Below are 18186 nucleotides of genomic sequence, written 5' to 3'. Positions count from 1 at the left end.
CATGTGGCGGCAAGGGTCCGGCACTGCAGGAGGACCAGGGAGGCCTTCATAGCCTCCAGATTCGCATGATACAAGGCGGTGTGTCCATCAACTCAACATCCCCCCACATCACCTCGCCTCTTCCCTGATGTCCCTGGTTCTCCTTCCCATATCCCCTTTCACACCCCTCCCCCTCCAAGGATCTATGTTACATCACAGCAAGGTGATGGCCCTGTGTTAGCACAGTCAGTGGGTCACTATTCAATGTAAGAGGGTGATGGCCACTCGCTGTGAGCAAAGCTGTGGTCCTTCTTAGGTTCTGATTAAGTGTGACTCCTGTTTTTCTGCTGCAGTGCGCTGGCTCCCATCCTCATGATGGAATCTGCATCGGGAACTAGTTATTTTGGACCACTGTGGTGGAGGAGGGGTGTGGCGTGGGGTGGACATCTGCATCCAGTGATTGATGGGGCTTGATGTCGGGCATTGTGGATTTCCGAGGCTCTCACCAGTGCCGTTTGTTGGGTGACCTGTAGCAGGAAGTGACTCCAGATGGGGGGAGAAAATGCAGAGCTGTTGCATGTTTCAGGTGTGAAATATTTTACTGGTTTTACAATTATCCATTCCCCCTAACTATGAATACTGAGGGGCAGCATGGTGGCGCAGTGGGTTAGCCCTGTTGCCACAGGGTGCCGAGGTCCCAGGTTCGATCCCGGCTCTGGGTCACTGTCCGTGTGGAGTTTGCACATTCTCCCCATGTTTGTGTGGGTTTTTGCCCCCACAACCAAAAGATGTGCCCGCTAGATGGATTGGCCATGCTAAATTGCCCCATAATTGGAAAAAATGAGTTAGGTACTTTAAATTTAAAAAAACACAAACAAATAAAAAAACTATGCATACTGACCTCCCCAGTGCCCACTCAGTGCTCCCAAACCTTCTTAATTTTCCGTAGTCTTGCGTTATGTTGAGGTGTGTCGCCAGGATGCACATGAGAGGTGGAGGTTGCTGTGGTGATATGCCTGTAAACTATATAGTAGAGAGTTGGTGGTGCGACTTCCAAACAGTAGGTGGCTGTACAGATTCACCATGTGGTCTGGAGACAGTTGTCAGGTGACAAGGCACTCAGATTTAAGTGAGGGCAGATCCCAGTGATCCTCAGACGGTAATAAGACGTACATGAGGACAATCGTACACAAGGATAGTTCCAGGGGAGTATAAAGAAACTCCATGATAACTTGCTCTGTATCAGATCATTACCTCACCTCGCGTGATTCAATAAAGAATCCTGGTTTGGACAAGTCACAAGCAGTTCGGAAGACTCCTTGCTGGACAACGAACACCAAACACAACACTTGCTGCCTTCCATGCTCTGTGGCCTTTAATGCCTAGGCCGACTTACTGATGTCATGGTGTCGCTGTGCCTCCCTGTTCTGCTTGCTGCCCTTGAGATGCGCAGTTGTCAGGAGAGGGGAGGGAGTCTAAAGGATTGGAGACTGCCTGAGTCTCCTTGTTGGAAGGACCTGGGATGGGCTCCAGTGCTTCCTCCTGCCTGAGGAGGTCCGAAGACCCTGGGTGACCCCATGGGACGGAGGTGCAGCTGGTGTGAGCTCTGGCTCTGCCAGACCTGGAGACGCCCTATTGTTTGCACCATGGTGTTGATGCCTTGAGCGGTGGCCCTCTGTGACTGGTTCACACTCTGGAGTGCCTCAGTAATGTCCACCTATGTCTGGGGCATGTCCCTCAGCGAATGAGGCATGATGTCGAGGCCCTCAGCCAGGGTCGCCAGTGACCGAGCCATGCCTGGACACCACACCCATGGCTCGGACATCATGCTCCAGGCTTTCCACTGTGGTCACCACCCTAGCAGTGTTGGCCTGGGTGCCACACAATGCCAGCACCATCTCCTGTACTTGGAGCTTTTGGAACTCCTCCAATCTGCAGAAATGTCACTGACACCCCCTCCTGAACCTCACGGCTCTGGCTTATCATCTGTAGCAGCTCGAGGAGAACCTTGTCCAGAGGCTCGTCATCTGGATGGCGCCCAGCTGAGGACTGGGATCCAGCAGCCCTCCGACTGCTTGGATGTTCCTGCCTCCACCTGTTGTGCATCAGCAGGCCTGTGGTGTTCACCGGATAGTCTGTCTGCTAATGTGGCCCATCGAGTGTGTATCGCTGTGATGGTGGAAGGTGCAGGTGATGCATTGTTGATGTTCTCCCCAGAGCTCTCCTCTGAGGTGGTCACTTGGGTGGCAGAGGGAGGGGTGGCAGAGACTTTGAATGATCCAGCCTCATCAGATGGTGATCTTGCAAGACAATGGATATGGGTTCAGTGAAAGGAAAGGACAAGGGTCTTCTGAATAAGCAATTCAATTGAGACAGGTCATCTGGATGAAAGTGTAGTAGATGCTCACTTCACTGGTGCTGGTAAACCTCACTGTCGGTAACTGCTCGCTCCTCGGGCAACCTTGCGATCTCCAGGGTTTGTTTCCCATAAGGGGGTGAGGACTCAGATCTCTAGGGTTTCGCTCTTATTATGGTTATCTTCTCCTGTGAGGACAAAGAGTGGAATTGTGAGCTGCATGACTGATGGGTCAAGGTTTTGTATAGTAGGTGGCATGTGTGGGCACCGCATGTAGACATAAGGGGTTGTGATGGTGAGTGCCAGGGGGTTCTGAGGAACAATCTTGGAGGTTGGATATTTGGAGGGTGCAAGTTGTCAGCCAGTGGATTGGGGGAAGGGGAAGGGGCTTGGGAATTAAAGGGTGGCAGCTGGGTCTGATGCCAGGAGGAGAGAGGTGCAATTTACCCTTACAGCTGACAGGAACTCGTTCATCTTCTTCCTACATTGGATGGTGGTCCTCCTGGTCATGCTGCCTGCACTAACTGCAGCTGCACCGCCTCCCAGGTGACATTTCCCACCATGCTGTTGGGTTTCCTACCTCCGCAGGGGTACAGGGTGCTCTGACTCGCCTCCACAGCAACCAGAAGCTTGGCCAGGTCGGAATCCAGAAATCGAGGAGCAGATCTCCACGCTGACAACCTCCTAGTTTGACTGGGAGTGAGTGTTGAGGGACCATTTAAATGCTGCTCTCCCTCGTTCACAGTGAACCGAGTCAGGCGAATCAGATGCCTGGGGACTCTGACTCGCTGTGTTTTACGTGGGGGTGGTCATTGTTTGCACTTCTTTTTAAAAAAATCCAAATTTAGAGTACCCAATTCATTTTTTCCAATTAAAGGGCAATTTAGCATGGCCAATCCACCTAGCCTGCACATCTTTGGGTTGTGGGGCTGAAACCCACGCAAAGAATGGAGAATGTGCAAACTCCACACAGACAGTGACCCAGAGCCGGAATCGAACCTGGGTCCTTGGTGCCGTGAGGCAACATTGCTAACTACTGTGCCACCGTTCTGCCCCATTGTTTGCACTACTAAGTGTGGGTGAATTGCGATCTGGATCGTGCCCATACACCCGGCGGGAATCACCCACAATTCTCACCCAAAATGGCACATAGTCATTTTTTGCGACAATCCCGCCATATGTGTTTCTGACAGAGTCTGTTTGTGACATTGTGTGTTTGTGAGTGAATGTGTATGTTTGTGATAGTGTATATGTGTTTCTGACTATGTGTATTTGTGACTGTGTGTGTGACAGTGTGTGTGTGTTTCCGACAATCTGTTTGTGACAGTGCTTGTTTGTGACCATGTGCATTTGTGACAATGAATGTGTATTTTTGGGACTAGATGTGTTTGTGACAGTGAGTCTGTATACTTGTGACTGTGTGTTTCTGACTATGTGTGTTTGTGACCATGCATGTTTGTGACAGTGTGCGTGTGTGTGTGTTTGTGACAAAGTGTACATGTATGTGACTAAACACCACCAAATCACCAATGTACATTGCACAGATGTTTAGTCCAAAAATGACCTTGTTGGTTAATCTTTGGAATGTTGCTGGCTTATTCTTCATTCCAAATGGCATAGCTTTAAACTGATACAGACATTTTGGCATCACAAAAGCTGAAACCTCCTAAGTTCTGTCTGACAGAGGTACTTGCCAGTCTCCTTTAAGTAAGAGAAGTTTGGTAAAATTCAGTTGTCTCACCTTTTCAACAGTCTTCCAAATGAGAGATAGGGTATGAATCTGACTTCGTAACTGCATTGACTTTCCTATAGTCCACACACAATCGTTGCATTCCATCTGATTTTGGTACCATCACAATAGGTGAGCTCCAATTCCTTCAACTCACTTCAATTAGATCATTCTTAAGCATGCTTTCAATCTCATTTTGTACCTGTGTCAACTTTAGTGGATTGAGCCTATATGTATGTTGCTTAATTGGAGTAGTGTTTCCTACATCTGCATCATGTATAATTGCTTTGGTACTTCCTAATTTGTTCTCACATGTAGCTCTATATGAATGCAATCACACTTTCAGGTCACTTTGACTTTCTCCCGGAAGGAAACTCAATAATTTATCCCAATTTCTTATCACTTCCTTATCGTCCAATCTAATTTGAGGAATGGCAAATTCAGAACCATCTGATTATCTCTTCTCCCTGAGTTTCAATGATTATTACCTCCTCCTTCTTTCCTTCTATATCAGAATACCTTTTGAGAATATTACATTCTGTGAGTTTACCTTCCATTCTTGTCAATTAATTCATCTCACTCAATTTCTTTTCAATTTGATAATGCCCACTAAATCTTGCTTTTAATTGTTCACCTACCATTGGTAACAATATTAATACTTGCTCTCCACTAACTAAACCACAAATTTTTGATTTCTTATCCATCACATTATTTTCAACACATGCTGTGACAATTTTAAATGTTTTCTAGCCAACTCACCAGCTCCAGTTAATCTCTCCCTAAAGTTTGACACATAGTCCAACAATATAGTCTCCGACCATTGACTCATCAATTTCGCTTTGATCAATTTAAGTGGTCTTCTCACCTCATGAGGAGTCACCCGCGAGGCTTTGGCCGTAGAGCCATCCAACTGCGGAGGCTCACGTAATGCCTTCACCCACCAAAATTATTTAAAGTCTGGATTAGGAGTGTGGCCTTCAAACCCATCTGATAACCCCACAATACGTAGGTTCTGTCATCTGGATAGGTTCTCCAGGTCACCGACTCTATTCCACAGCACCATATTCTCTTTACTCACCACAGTCATCTCAGACTCCAGTGCGTTGATCCTGTCGCTGCGGTCATAGAGGGCCGTCTGCAAATCACTGAAAGTGGTGCCGTGGGAGTCAACAGTTGCGCGGGTGGAGTCGAGGGAGGATCAGATGGAGGACAGCCCCTCCTCCGGCGAATCTGTCAATTCCAGTGCTAAATATTGTCAGACACACACTATCACATACACACACTGTCACAGACACACACTTTCACAAACACACACTGCCACAAACACATGCACAAGACTTGTCCAGCTCGGCAATCAGAATTTTGCTAAGAGTGTCGGATGTTAGTACCATGGAACAGGCAGCCAACATCTTAGTTGCGTCTGAGTCGACAGAGGTATCTATTTCAGTCAAAGATGTTTGGCTAAAATTTGTTACATTTTTGATATTCTTAGAAGAAGTTTGTTGGTTACTCGTCTACAACAGTTTTTGCGGTCTCAACAGTCGATTCACTGTGCCATAAAAAGGAAATAAAGCAAGAATGTTGGAGAGAGATACCACGTGTGTGTACTTCAACTACATCACGGAAGCCAGTTTTTGTGTTTCTAAAAGTTTCTGCATGTGGCAGTGTGTTGTGACAGTGTTTATGACAGTGTATGTGTGTCCGACAGTGTGTGTAGGTGACTGTGTGCTGGTGACAGTTTGTGTGGCAGTGTGAGTTTGTGACAGTGTGTGTATGTTTGTGACAGTGTGTGTGTTTGTGACCATGTGTTTGTGACAGTGTGTGTGCGTGACAGGGTTTGTGTGTGTGTCTGTGCCAGTGTAAGTGTGTGTGACAGTGTATGTGTGTTTGTGACAGTGTGTCTGTGTGTTTGTGAGTGTGCATGTGTGTGACAGTGTGTATTTGTGAGTGTGTGTGTGTGACAGTGTGTGTATGTTTATGACAGTGTGTGTATGTTTGTGACTGTGTGCATGTGTTTGTGACAGGGAGTGTGTGACTGTGTGTTTGTGACAGTGGGAGGATGGCACAGTGGTTAGCACTGCTGCCTCACAGCGCTGAGGACCCGGGTTCGATCCTGGCCCCGGGTCATTGTCCCATTGTGGGGGTCTCACCCCCACAATCCAAAAAGATGTGTAGGGTAGGTAGATTATAGATGATAAATTGCCCCTTAATTGGAAAATAAGAATTGGGCACGCTAAATATATATTTTAAAAAAGTGTTTGTGACAGTGTGTTTGTGACTGTGTGTTTATGACAGTGTGGGTTTGTGACAGTGTGTGTTGTGTGACAGTGTGTGTGTTTGTCACAGTGTGTGTTTGTCACAGTGTGGGTACATGACAGTATGTGTGTGTGGCAGTGTGTGTGAGACAGTCTGTGTGTCTGACAGTGTGTGTGTGACACATTGTGTTTGTGATAGTGTGTGTGGCAGTATGTGTTTGTGACAGTGTGTGTGTGACAGCGTGTGTTTGCAACCATGTGTGTTTGTGATGGTGTGTGTTTGTAACAGTGTGGGTATGTAACAGTGTGTGTTTGTGACAGTGTGTGTGAGTGTGTGATAGTATGTGTTTGTGACAGTGTGTGTGAGACAGCGTGTGTTTGTGACTGTGTGTGTTTGTGATGGTGTGTTTGCAACAGTGGGTATGTAACAGTATGTGTTTGTGATAGTGTGTGTGTAAGACAGTGCATGTGTTTGTGACACTGTGTGTGTGACAGTCTGAGTGTGTTTGCGACTGTGTGTGCGTGACTGTGTATGTGTGTTTGAGAAAGTGTGTTTGTGAGTGTGTGTGACAATGTGTGTATTTGTGACTGTGTGGCAGTGTGTTTGTGACAATGTGTGTTTATGATAGTGTATGTGTGTGTGTTTGTGACAGTGTGTGTTTGTGACAGTGTGTGAAAGTGTGTTTGTGAAAGTGTGTTTGTGATGGTGTGTATTTGTCACAGTGTGTGTATGTCAGTGTGTGTGGTTGTGATGGTGAATGAGTGTATGTGACAGTGTGTATGTGTCACAGTGTGTGACAGCATGTGTTTGTGACCGTCTGTGTTTGTGATGGTGTGTGTTTGTGACAGTGTGGGTATGTAACAGTGTGTGTTTGTGACAGTATGTGTGTTTGTGACAGTGTGTCTGTGACAGTGTCTGTGTTTATGACAGTGTGTGTTTGTGATGGTGTGTTTGTAACAGTGTGGGATGTAACCATGTGTGTTTGTGACAGTGTGTGTGTGAGACAGTGTATGTGTTTGTGACACTGTGTGTGACAGTCTGAGTGTGTTTGTGACTGTGTGCGTGACAATGTGTGTGTATGTTTGTGACAGTGTGTTGGTGTTTGAGACAATGTGTTTATGAGTGTGTGTCTGACAATGTGTGTGTATTTGTGACTGTGTGTTTATGACAATGTGTGTTTGTGATTGTTTGTGTGTGTTTGTGACAGTGTGTGAAAGTGTGTCTGTGAAAGTGTGTTTGTGATGGTGTGTATTTGTCACAGTGTGTGACAGTGTGTGTGTGTTTGTGATAGTGTGTGTGTCAGTGTGTGTCACAGTGCGTGTGTTTGTGTGTGTATGTGACAGTGTATATATGTGTTTGTGAGACTGTGTGTGTGTGTTTGTTACAGTGTATGTGACAGTGTGTGTTTATGACAGTGTGTGTGACAGAGTGTGTGGTTGTGATGGTGTATGAGTGTATGTGACAGTGTGAATTTGTCACAGTGTGTGACAGTGTGTGTGTGTTTGTGATAGTGTGTGTGTTACAGTGCGTGTATTTGTGTGTGTATGTGAGTGTATATATGTGTTCGTGAGACTGTGTGTGTGTGTGTTTGTTACAGTGTATGTGACAGTGTGTGTTTATGACAGTGTGTGTGACAGTGCATATGTGTTTCTGATAGTGTGTGTGTGACAGTGTTTTCGTGACAGTATGTGTGTGACTGTGTGTTTGTGCGTGAGACAATATGTATGTGTAATAGTATGTGTGTAACACAGTGTGTGTGTGTGTGTAACAATGTGTGTGAGACAGTATGCGTGTGTAATAGTGTGTAACAATGTGTGTGTGTGACAGTATGTGTGTGATAGTGTGTGTATGGGTGACAGTACGTGTGTGTGACAGTGTCTGTCTATATTTAATTGTGTATTTGTATGTCGGAAACAATAGGCGAAACTGTGTAATACTCAGATATTTATGTGATGATTTGGAATGCACACCTGAAATGACAGTGGGAATAGATTCATTAGGCAAAGCGGTGGCATAGTGGTATTGTCACAGGACTGGTACTCCAGAGATCCAGAGGTTCCCAGGTTCAAATCCTGACACTGCGGATGGGGAAATTTGAATTCAATAAAAAACCTGGAATTAAAAGTCTAATGAACCCATCTGGTTCAATAATGTCCTTTAGGGAAGGGACTTCAGACCCACAGCAATGTGGTTGACTCTTACTGCCTCCTCAAGTACAATTAGTGATGGGCAATAAGTATGCTCTAAAATTGATAATTCTGATACCTGGTTTAAAATAAACTGCATGGGACACATTTCCTCAGCAATGAGATGTTGTCTTATCCCTGACAGAACTTGCATTTTTGCATTATCCTGCAGGTTTGCAGTCTCGGTTCCCATGATAATAGTGAATAAATTCAGACAGCTCAGACTGTGATCTTTTCAGTCCCAAATTTATCCGCTCTAGCGATTTATCATTAGCTTGGTTTCAAACATATGCATATTAATTAAAAACACAATTTATAACTGGAAGGAGATGAGATCAGTGACCTGTTCAACAAATTGTAGATTTTGATAAATTGCACCTTTAAAATACTTCTCTCACTATTTCCAGATTGTTCTCCAATCTATGCACAAGTACCGGCCGCGAATCCATGTGATAGTGAAAGAGGCGGATGAACATATCTCTGTCAATCAGACCCTCCCAGCTAATGGAGTCCACACATTCGCTTTCCCAGAGACTGAATTCACAACTGTTACCGCTTATCAGAACCAGCAGGTAAGTTGCGAGAAGGTCAGCGATACGCAGGAGAGAGAGTGAGAGTCGGACAGGTAGCGAGGAGAGAGAGAGACTGACAGATAGGGGAGAGAGACTGACAGATAGGGGAAAGAGACTAATAGCAGGAGAGAGAGAAAGAGAGAGAAACTGACAGGTAGGAGAGAGAGCAAGAGAGAGAGAGAGACTGACAGGTAGGAGAGAGAGCAAGAGAGAGAGAGAGAGACTGACAGGTAGGAGAGAGAGCAAGAGAGAGAGAGAGAGACTGACAGGTAGGAGAGAGAGCAAGAGAGAGAGAGAGAGACTGACAGGTAGGAGAGAGAGCAAGAGAGAGAGAGAGAGACTGACAGGTAGGAGATAGAGCAAGAGAGAACGAGGGAGAGACTGACAGGTAGGAGACAGCAAGAGAGAGAGAAAGGCAATCAGGTAGGAATCACAGAGAGAGAGACAGAGAGAGACTGAGGTAGGAGGGAGGGAGAGAGAGAGACTGACAGGTAGGAGAGAGAGAGAGACAGAGAGAGACTGAGGTAGGAGGGAGGGGGAGAAAGAGAGAGAGACTGACGGGTAGGAAAGAGAGAGAGAGACAGAAAGAGAGAGACTGGCAGGAGAGAGAGAGAGACAGGCAGAAGAGAGAAACTGACAGGTAGGAGAGGGGTGGAGAGAGAGACGGGGAGAGAGAGTGAGAGAGAGGGGAGAGAGCGACTGACAGGTAGGGGGAGAGAGAGAGACTAATAGGTAGGAGAGGGAGCAAGAGTGACAGATGGGTAGGAGAGGGGGAAAGTGAGAGAGAGCGAGACTGACAAAGACAGACAGGCTGGCAGGTGAGAGAGAGAGAGAGACATTGACAGGTCACAGAGTGAGAGGGACTGGCAGGTTAGGGGGAGAGTGAAATAATATTGACAGATCAGAGAGAGAGCCTGCTGACAGATAAGAGAGAAATAGATACACACAAACATTTGAGCGTGTGAGATACTGAGGGGCAGGGAACAGGAACACGGTCTCCCTGGAGTGGCCCGTTCTGCCAACAGGAAACTGAATTGCAGATACATAGCAATTATGTGTAGAAATCTGTGGATGTACTTCACAATGTACATTGTATATATATTTATATTAATTATGCAGATGTAAGTCGCATTCTCTGCATCTTAAAAACAAATTACTGAGGATGCAACCAAAACAGAAAATACTGGACAATCTCAGCAGGTCTGACTCTTAGTCTCTATCCTTAATCGATGTATAATTATTATTAATGGCCCTATATTCCCCAGTGGCTCTTTACACAATGTTGATTTCAGCTTTCTTGCTTCACAGAATCTCAGATGTACTCTGTTAATTTTAAGCACACATTTCTCGGTATCTTCTCAAACCAGCATTGATAACTTCGAATCCCACATTTTATCTGTCCGGTTCATACCCCATTTGACTTGAATTCCACGGGCGGGATTTTCTGTTGGCCGACACCATAATCAGGGCGTGCGAACAGGTGGCGAATAGCTCCCAACGGTAAAATCGTGGTAGGCGCCGGTTTGACGCCGAATCGCGATGCTCCGCTTCCTTGAAAATGGCGTCAATGCGATGCACGGCGTGCGTAGTTGAAACACCGTTCGCATATCATTAGTGGGCCCATCCACGTTTCTCCGCTCCTGATGGGCCGATGTGCCAGCACCGCCATACTTTGTCAACAGCCATGCCGCTGGCTGGGGGGAGTAGTGGGGGGTGCCAAGGAGGTGGGCTGTGGGGTACAGGGTGGAAGGGTACACAATACCATTACCACAGCTGGCAAGGCAGCCATGCAGCTTTAATCCTGGTGCCCTGGGTCATATAGGTGACCCCTGTTGCTAACTTTGGATGGCTCTTAATTCGTTGCTCGTTGTGTCTTTACATAATTTGCTCTGTTTCTATAACCTTTGCTCTAGAGTCGCCAGGTATCTTTATGATACCACCACGAGGTTCAAGTTCAAGTACTGATCAATAACTCAACACACCAATGAGTAAGATTCAAATCAAAACACATTTATTATACACAGTCAATCACTACTCATGCATAAAACTCTACTTACTAGACTATATCTATCACTAAAAGGCCTATACTTAGCTTCGGAACTGGCCCACCAGGTCAGGGGAACAAATGACCTTTCGTTCAATTCTGAGTCTGCAGGATTCAAAACTGGTATGGACTGGTAGCTAGGAGCGCCTATCTCGTAGCGTGCGTTGACTGGAGACTTACTTGGTTGATGCGGCAGCTAGGCAGGTCACTGTCAAGGGTTGTTTCGCGCTGCTGAGTGACCGTGCCAAGAAGGACAAATTGAATTTGGGGACTCTACTTTATAGTCCCCAGGGGCTTCGCGCCATTCGGGGCGGACCTGTATCTGGTTCCAAGTGATTGGACTACGTTCCGATCACTTGGATCGATTTCCCCAATACTGGAGCCGTTCCCTGATCGCTGGGCGGTGCCTGAGTGTCCGTTGGCCTTCCTTTGCCTTGGCTCCTGCTGGCGCCGAGGAGCCTGGCTTGGCCTTATTCACCTTACATGTTTCAATTGTTCCCGGGGATCGCTCATTAGTATGCAGATGGCTGTGAGTTTCAGTGCTGTCTGGATTTCTGCAATTTCTAATACGCAGGAGACTTTGCACCTGCTAGTTTTTCCTGGCTTGGCTGAATTTCCCAGCATTCTTTGCGGACCTCCATTTTAAGTCGGGAAGTGGCCAACCCAGGTGGCTACACTCCCACCTTGTGATCCCTAACACGAAGCGTGAAGGATCACATAACTGCGTCGTCTTCACTTCCTGATCCAGCGAGCACTCTTCCATGGCCTCTACACTGACCATAACTATGTAAAATTTTTAACTAACAATTCTAAGTGGCGCTGTGTCACAACAGGGACATACATTACAACATAAAAAAACGGTACCTCTAACTATCCTCAATAAACTATCCTCACTCAAACAATCAAAAATAATCTACAACACTTTAAATGTACAAATAGCAGCAACACAAGTTTCTCTGGCTTGGCAGTCAAGCACAGAGTTTTACATTCTCTCAGTTGTCTTTATTCACAAAATGACGCAAACGAATGTCCTTTATTGTAGATCAAGGGGTTTGGGGGCCTGGTGAAAACCGAAGATAGAGGATCTCATCCTGTATACCGGGGTGCGAGAGCGGTAGGCTCTCCTTCACCATTTCCTCATGCGGATAGTCTGCACGATGCTGCAGAATATCGCCAGTACTAGAAGGGATTCAATTACGTATGAAAGGGAGTATCATGTTATAAACCTATCGCACCATGATGGTGTGTTGTTACTTGTCACTGGGCTCTGGGTGCTATGGGGAAGTGAATCATTGACGGCCGGGGGGGGGGTTGGGGTCAGGGGGTTCACGTCCGCGTGGAACCGGATACAAATTACAACAGCGACGAAAGACACGTATGACGTCTTCATTGTTTTCTTCTTTTCCTTTCTTCTCTTCCTCTTTTTCTTCCTCTGGGGTTCCTGAGGTTCTGGAGTTCTATGGACACAAGCATAATATATGTTACTATCTTGTGTAATATCTTGAATGTTAGCATGTCTGTCTTTTAGTACCAATTTCCCTTTATAATTGTTCACTGTATGTGACTCCCTCATGATTTTTTTTTTAATCGAAAATTTGGACTAGACATCTAAGAAAATACTGCCGTACTATGAGCCGTCTCGCAGCCTGTGTGATTTACCATCCTAGCGTTTGAGGATGTAAATAGCAAAGGGAAGCAACCATAGGTTGCCAGAACCAAACAAAAGAATTTTGAACATAATGAGCCGAAAATGGGGTTCGTATGTGCTGCGGCGGGTAAGAGTTGGATGGAATCCCCGGGTAGGACGATGATCAATGCCGTATGTGCTCTACCTGAGCGTAGTTGACCAGGGGGGGGTTCCTCAGGCAGGGCAGAGACCAATGCCGTTTCTCCACTGCCTGAGCAACCGGCAAGAACAGGTACGAATGTGGTCATCGTGGGGGGTTACTGTAAAGGTTCTACCGTCGAACCAGAAGAGCAGTTATGAACGGGGGTCTTGGCAAGCTCTCAGCGGTTTCTGCCGATAAGCGTGCTGGCAAGTTTCACAGGTTACTGCTGCCAAATATTGCGTGTGGCCGTGGAAGCGGTTTAAACTGAAACAAAGAACATTAGGCAAACATAACTAACAAACATGCAACGAATATCGTGCAGGTTCCAGCAGAAAGGACACCGTTTCTCCCAAGCGGTTCCTTTTAAAACATCATCTGGACACCTCAGTTATCAGTTGCGAACAGGGTCGCAAAGGGGTTCTCGTTTTGGGAGTCAGACACAAAGTCGTCATCTTCTCCCGGATGCCATACTCTGGGATGGATGAGGGTTGATAAAGCTGCATGGTGTGACTTAGGGTCCATCTCGGCCTTTCGGCCGAGCCTGTATGAATTGTCACGGTGCCAAAAAGTTGTGTCTAATTCTGTAGGAACGGAGTCGGGGTCGTCATCGTAGGGCGATGGTCTTTGGTGAGGTTTGTTGAGGAATGTGATCAAGAAGGGATCACTCGAACCGTGTTCAGATTCGCTGGGTGTGGGTCCTGTTGCATGGGGATAGTAGGGAGGCGTGCTGTGGCTATTGTCTGTGTCACAGTCGCTGTCGCTGCTGCTGCTGTCTGTGGGCATTCCGGAGCGGAGTCCAGAGTTTGGGGGTGGAGTCGAGGTCGAGTCCGTGGATGGGGTGGACGTGTTGGGGGAGGGTGGGGATACGTGGGCTGTGGGCGGGGCTTGGTCTGCTGCGTCGAGCATGACGTGTTGTGTGTGGTTAGACTGCGAGCCATATGCCTTGAGCTGGTTAATATGGAACCACACGGTCTTCCCGTTGGGGTACTTAATTTTATACACGGAGGGGCTTACTTTGTCCGTAATGGAGTACGGACCCGAATACTTCGGTGACAGGAACGTGCTGGGGTTGTAAATGGAGAGCATGACCTGCTGTCCTATATCAAACTCAGTCGCATGCACTGTCTTGTCGAGACAGGTCTTGCTCTGTTCCTTCCTTGTGCCTAATTTTACTGCGGCTGCTAGCTGAGCCGGTTTTACATTTTCAACTAGTTTGTTTCACTGCGTTCTCGTGTGTGAGGGCCGTCACTTCGGGGCTGGTCAAGTCAAGTCCTAATAAAAATTCTGTGCCTTTCATGGGCCGTCCGGTCATGAGAGTGTGTGGGGTGTATCCTGTGGATGTCGAAACAGTGTTACGCAAAAACATTAGTGCAAAGGGAGGACTGAATCCCAAGTGGTGCTGTTTTGTTGGACCATTTTCCTGAGGGTTGCTTTTAGGGTCCGATTCATTCGCTCCACGATACCACTTGACTGAGGGTGGTATGCGATGTGGAATTTTTGGGTAATGCCAAATATCGTGAGGACGTTCTTCATGACACGTTCCATAAAATGGGAATCTTGGTCGGATTCAATGCTGCGGGAGAGTCCCCATCTCGTAAAGATGTGGTGGGTTAAAATCTTTGCTGTAGTCTTTGCCATGTTTGTTCTCAATGGGAATGCTTCTACCCATTTTGTAAACATGTCTATCACAACTAACACATACTTGTGACCATTCCTGCTAGGGGGCAATGGTCCTATAAAATCAATCTGGAGGTTAGTCCAGGGGCCAATATCGGGGCGGGTGTGGCTAAGCTGAGCTTTCTTCGCATATCTGTCCGGATTGTTTTGGGCACAGATAAGGCAATTTTCAACTTAGTGCGTGACGTTGTCCTTTAAATTCGGCCACCAACAGAGCTGCCTGAGGTGGGCTGTAGTGGGGTCAATTCCCTGATGCCCATGGCTATCAGGGAACAAACAAATAAGCTGATTCCTGCCCTGTTCAGGAACCACATAAAGGGTGTCTTTTAGGACCACACCGTCATGTGTGGTCAGTGCATTTTTAAACCTATCGTATGGGGCTGGAAAGTTTCCTTTTAAAATCTCCCTGAGATTACTGTCTTGCTTCTGGGCCTGCACTAAATCCTCGATATTAGTCTGTGAGACCTGAACTGCATTCACTGGGGCGCTTTCGGGGGGTGTCCAAAAATGTCCGTGTCTGGAACCTGCTTTAGCCAGTGCATCGGCTTTTACATTTCCAGGTGGGGAGGAACGGTGGTGACTTCGAACTTTAACAATGCCAAATATCCTATCCTGTGCTTTGTCTAAAATGTGCCGGAGCAATGGGGCTGAAGGGAGGGGTTTTCCGTACACGGAAACACATCTTCTTGCTTTCCAGAGGGGTAGGAATTCTGTGAGGCCGTTACAGACATAGAGGCTGTCCGAGTATATGTCTGCTGGGCTGGGGAAGGAATCTGGGTGATCTATAATGTACGCAATGACTGCTAGTTCTGCCGCCTGCGCGCCTAAGTGCCCTGGTAGTTTTAAGGAGATTTCTTCTCGGGCACATCCCTGCACGTCCTCAACATAGATGCCGCATCCTGTAATGCGCTTCCCGTCTAATACAGTGGAAGAACCATCCACATATATTCTCAAAGGTGCGCACGTGTCTGTGTGCTGGGGGCTCTGGGGTGAACTACCTATCTTTTTTTGGGGGGGGGGGGGTTGCGATAAAGGGGCCTGTGTTGTGATGCAGTGAGATGATTTCACATTCGTGGGGGGTGCCTGTACTGAAGGTTGTCGGCTAGGAAAGTGTGGGTCTTGGTCTTTTTAACAGTGATGTCCCGTCCCTGCAAAAGAAGGGTCCATCTGGCTGCTCTGATCTGGCTTACTGTACCATCCTTAAGTCGTCCGTCTAGTAAAAGTTGGGTGGGGGTGTGTTCCGTGAGGATTGTGATGGGGTTTAGTCCGGTGATGTATGAAAAGTATTGAACTGCCCAGAAAACTGCGAGCAGATGCCTTTCACAGGCCGAAAATCCCTGCTCCACAGGATCTAAAACTCTGGAGGCGTAAGCCACGGGTCTTAACTGTTCGTGCCGTTCCTGGAGGAGCACGGCCGAAAGGGTGCGGTCTGTGCTAGCTATCTCTATAGCATAGGGGGAAAATGGGTCTGGAACCTGTAATGCAGGGGCTACAATGAGTGCACGCTTTAAGGCATCTACAGAATCCGTGCGCTGCGGAAGCCATTCCCGGGGGCTCCTTTCTTTAGGAGGTCTGAGAGGGGTGCTGCCTTGGTGGCGAAACCGTCAATGTGGTTTCGGCAGTAGCCGACCAGTCCTAAAAACGACCGGAGGCTGAAACATTCTGGGGAAGGGGCAATTTGACAATCGAGTCAATTCTTTTATGCTCGATCTCGCGTTTACCGTGCGTGATAATCGTACCCAAATATACCACTTTGTCTTCCAAAAGCTGGGCCTTTTTGGGTTCACTTTACATCCAATCTGCTGTAGGAGTTCCAGGAGTTTGGCCAGGAGCTCGATGTGCTCTGCCTTGGTGTCTGTCTGCAGTAATAGGTCGTCCACATACTGGACCAGACATTCGGGGCGAGAACATTTTGATAATCCATTTGCCAGCTGTCGGTGGAAAATGGAGGGGAAGTTGTGGAATCCTTGTGGAAGGCATGTCCACGTGTACTGCTGATTTTTAAAAGTGAAGGCAAATTTATACTGGCATGCTTTTGCCAATGGAATGGACCAGAATCCGTTACTGAGGTCCAAAACTGTAAAATATCGTGAGTTTAGTCCCTGTTTGAGCATGGTCTTGTGACTTGTGGCTACCGTGGGGGCTGCTGCGGGGTGACTTTGTTGAGTTCCCGGTAATCGATGGTCAGTCACCATGATCCATCGGGCTTTCTCACTGGCCAAATTGGGGCATTATTAGTGGAGGCTACTGATCTAAGTAAGCCCTGTTCTAATAAGCTATCAATAACCTTTGAGATTCCTCCCTCTGCCTCTTGGGGAAATCCGTATTGCTTCTGGGGTCTAGGGTCAGGTCCTATTATTTGAACCGAACCAGCCATTCTGCCGCAGTCATGTTTATGACTTGCAAATGCAGTCCTGTTTTTCTGAAGAACTGCCCTACCCTGTTTGTCTGTGCTAATTGTGGTCGGGTGAAACCAAAAATCGCTGACTGCGCTAATCTTGTTTGCATACTCACCTACTGTGAGCATTGCGGGGGCTCTTGCTGACTTTGTCATTTTCCAGACACATTCATTACTGGGTCAAATGAAAGGTTATGGGAGATCATGAAATCAATGCCCAAAATGTGTTCTGCTGTGTGGTCCAGATCGACCAGAACTATGGGGTGTTTTGTGGTAATATTGCCGATTTGAATGGGTACAGGGTCTGTGATGTGTCCCTGCTGTGAGTGGCCTGTGAAGCCGCTGAGGGTGATTGTGCTGTAGTGGGCCACGTGTCTTTTTGAAACATGGTGGAGGAATTGATTGTGGTGCAGGACCCTCCTGTGTCCCAGAGAAATTCGATGGGCTGACCCCTTATTTTCGCTGCAACGACTGGTCGGCCGGACCTATCCCAAAAGGTGTCGCAGACACAACTGGGGGAGCCCGAACACCATCGGTCAGTTCCGTTCAGGTCTGTCTGGTCTGAACGGGTGCTCACACTATGTATGGGCTTTGTCCTGTTACTATTCAGAGTGCCTGCCTGCTGGGCTCTCTGTGGCTTTTGTGGGGCATTGCATTCTCGTGCAAAGGGACCTAACTGTCCACAGTTGTAACACTCCTGTGGTTTCTGTGGGGGGCTGTTCATGCCTTCGTTCACCCATGCGGGGTTCTGGTGCGCTTTCACTGCTTGGATATCTGCCTCTGCCTGCTGTTCTTCGGGTTTCATAATTGCATGTTTGTTTTGGACAGATTGCTCCCAGGAACGGGACAACCTTTTTAAAACCCATTTTTCTGTTGTGCGCTTCTTCCGAGGGGTCATAATTGGTACATGCGTTTTGTCCTGCCTCTGTGGCGTGGGAGATAAGGGTGCAGGTCCATTTGGCCATGTTGTCTTGGGACAAATGGGTGCATTCTAAGTTCCCAAAAACGGCTGTAAAATGAATCCACAGGCGTCCAGCAAACGCTGTGGGGTGTTCTGTCTTCTTCTGCCTGCACTTATTCAGGCCTTCTACTGGGTCACCTCTGTTGTAACCGATCGCGTCTAGGATCGCCGTGTGTATCTTCAAGGATGCCTCCTCCTA

At 47.3% G+C, this 18186-nt stretch overlaps 1 protein-coding gene across 1 annotated transcript in view; it reads left to right on the top strand.

Moving 5' to 3' along the window:
• The window catches only part of LOC140420953 (T-box transcription factor TBX22-like), a 33433-nt gene that overhangs the window by 8410 nt on the left and 6837 nt on the right, over positions 1 to 18186 (top strand). The window contains exon 5 of the mRNA XM_072505146.1: positions 8914 to 9078. Within this exon, the coding sequence (XP_072361247.1) occupies positions 8914 to 9078 (165 nt within the window). The remainder of the gene's footprint in view (positions 1 to 8913; positions 9079 to 18186) is intronic.

The sequence above is a fragment of the Scyliorhinus torazame genome, chromosome 5 (genome assembly GCF_047496885.1).
Source record: "Scyliorhinus torazame isolate Kashiwa2021f chromosome 5, sScyTor2.1, whole genome shotgun sequence".
In the NCBI taxonomy this organism is placed as follows: Eukaryota; Metazoa; Chordata; class Chondrichthyes; order Carcharhiniformes; family Scyliorhinidae; genus Scyliorhinus; species Scyliorhinus torazame.
Note: the sequence above shows the minus strand (reverse complement) of the source record. Positions and strands in the feature narration are given on the sequence as shown.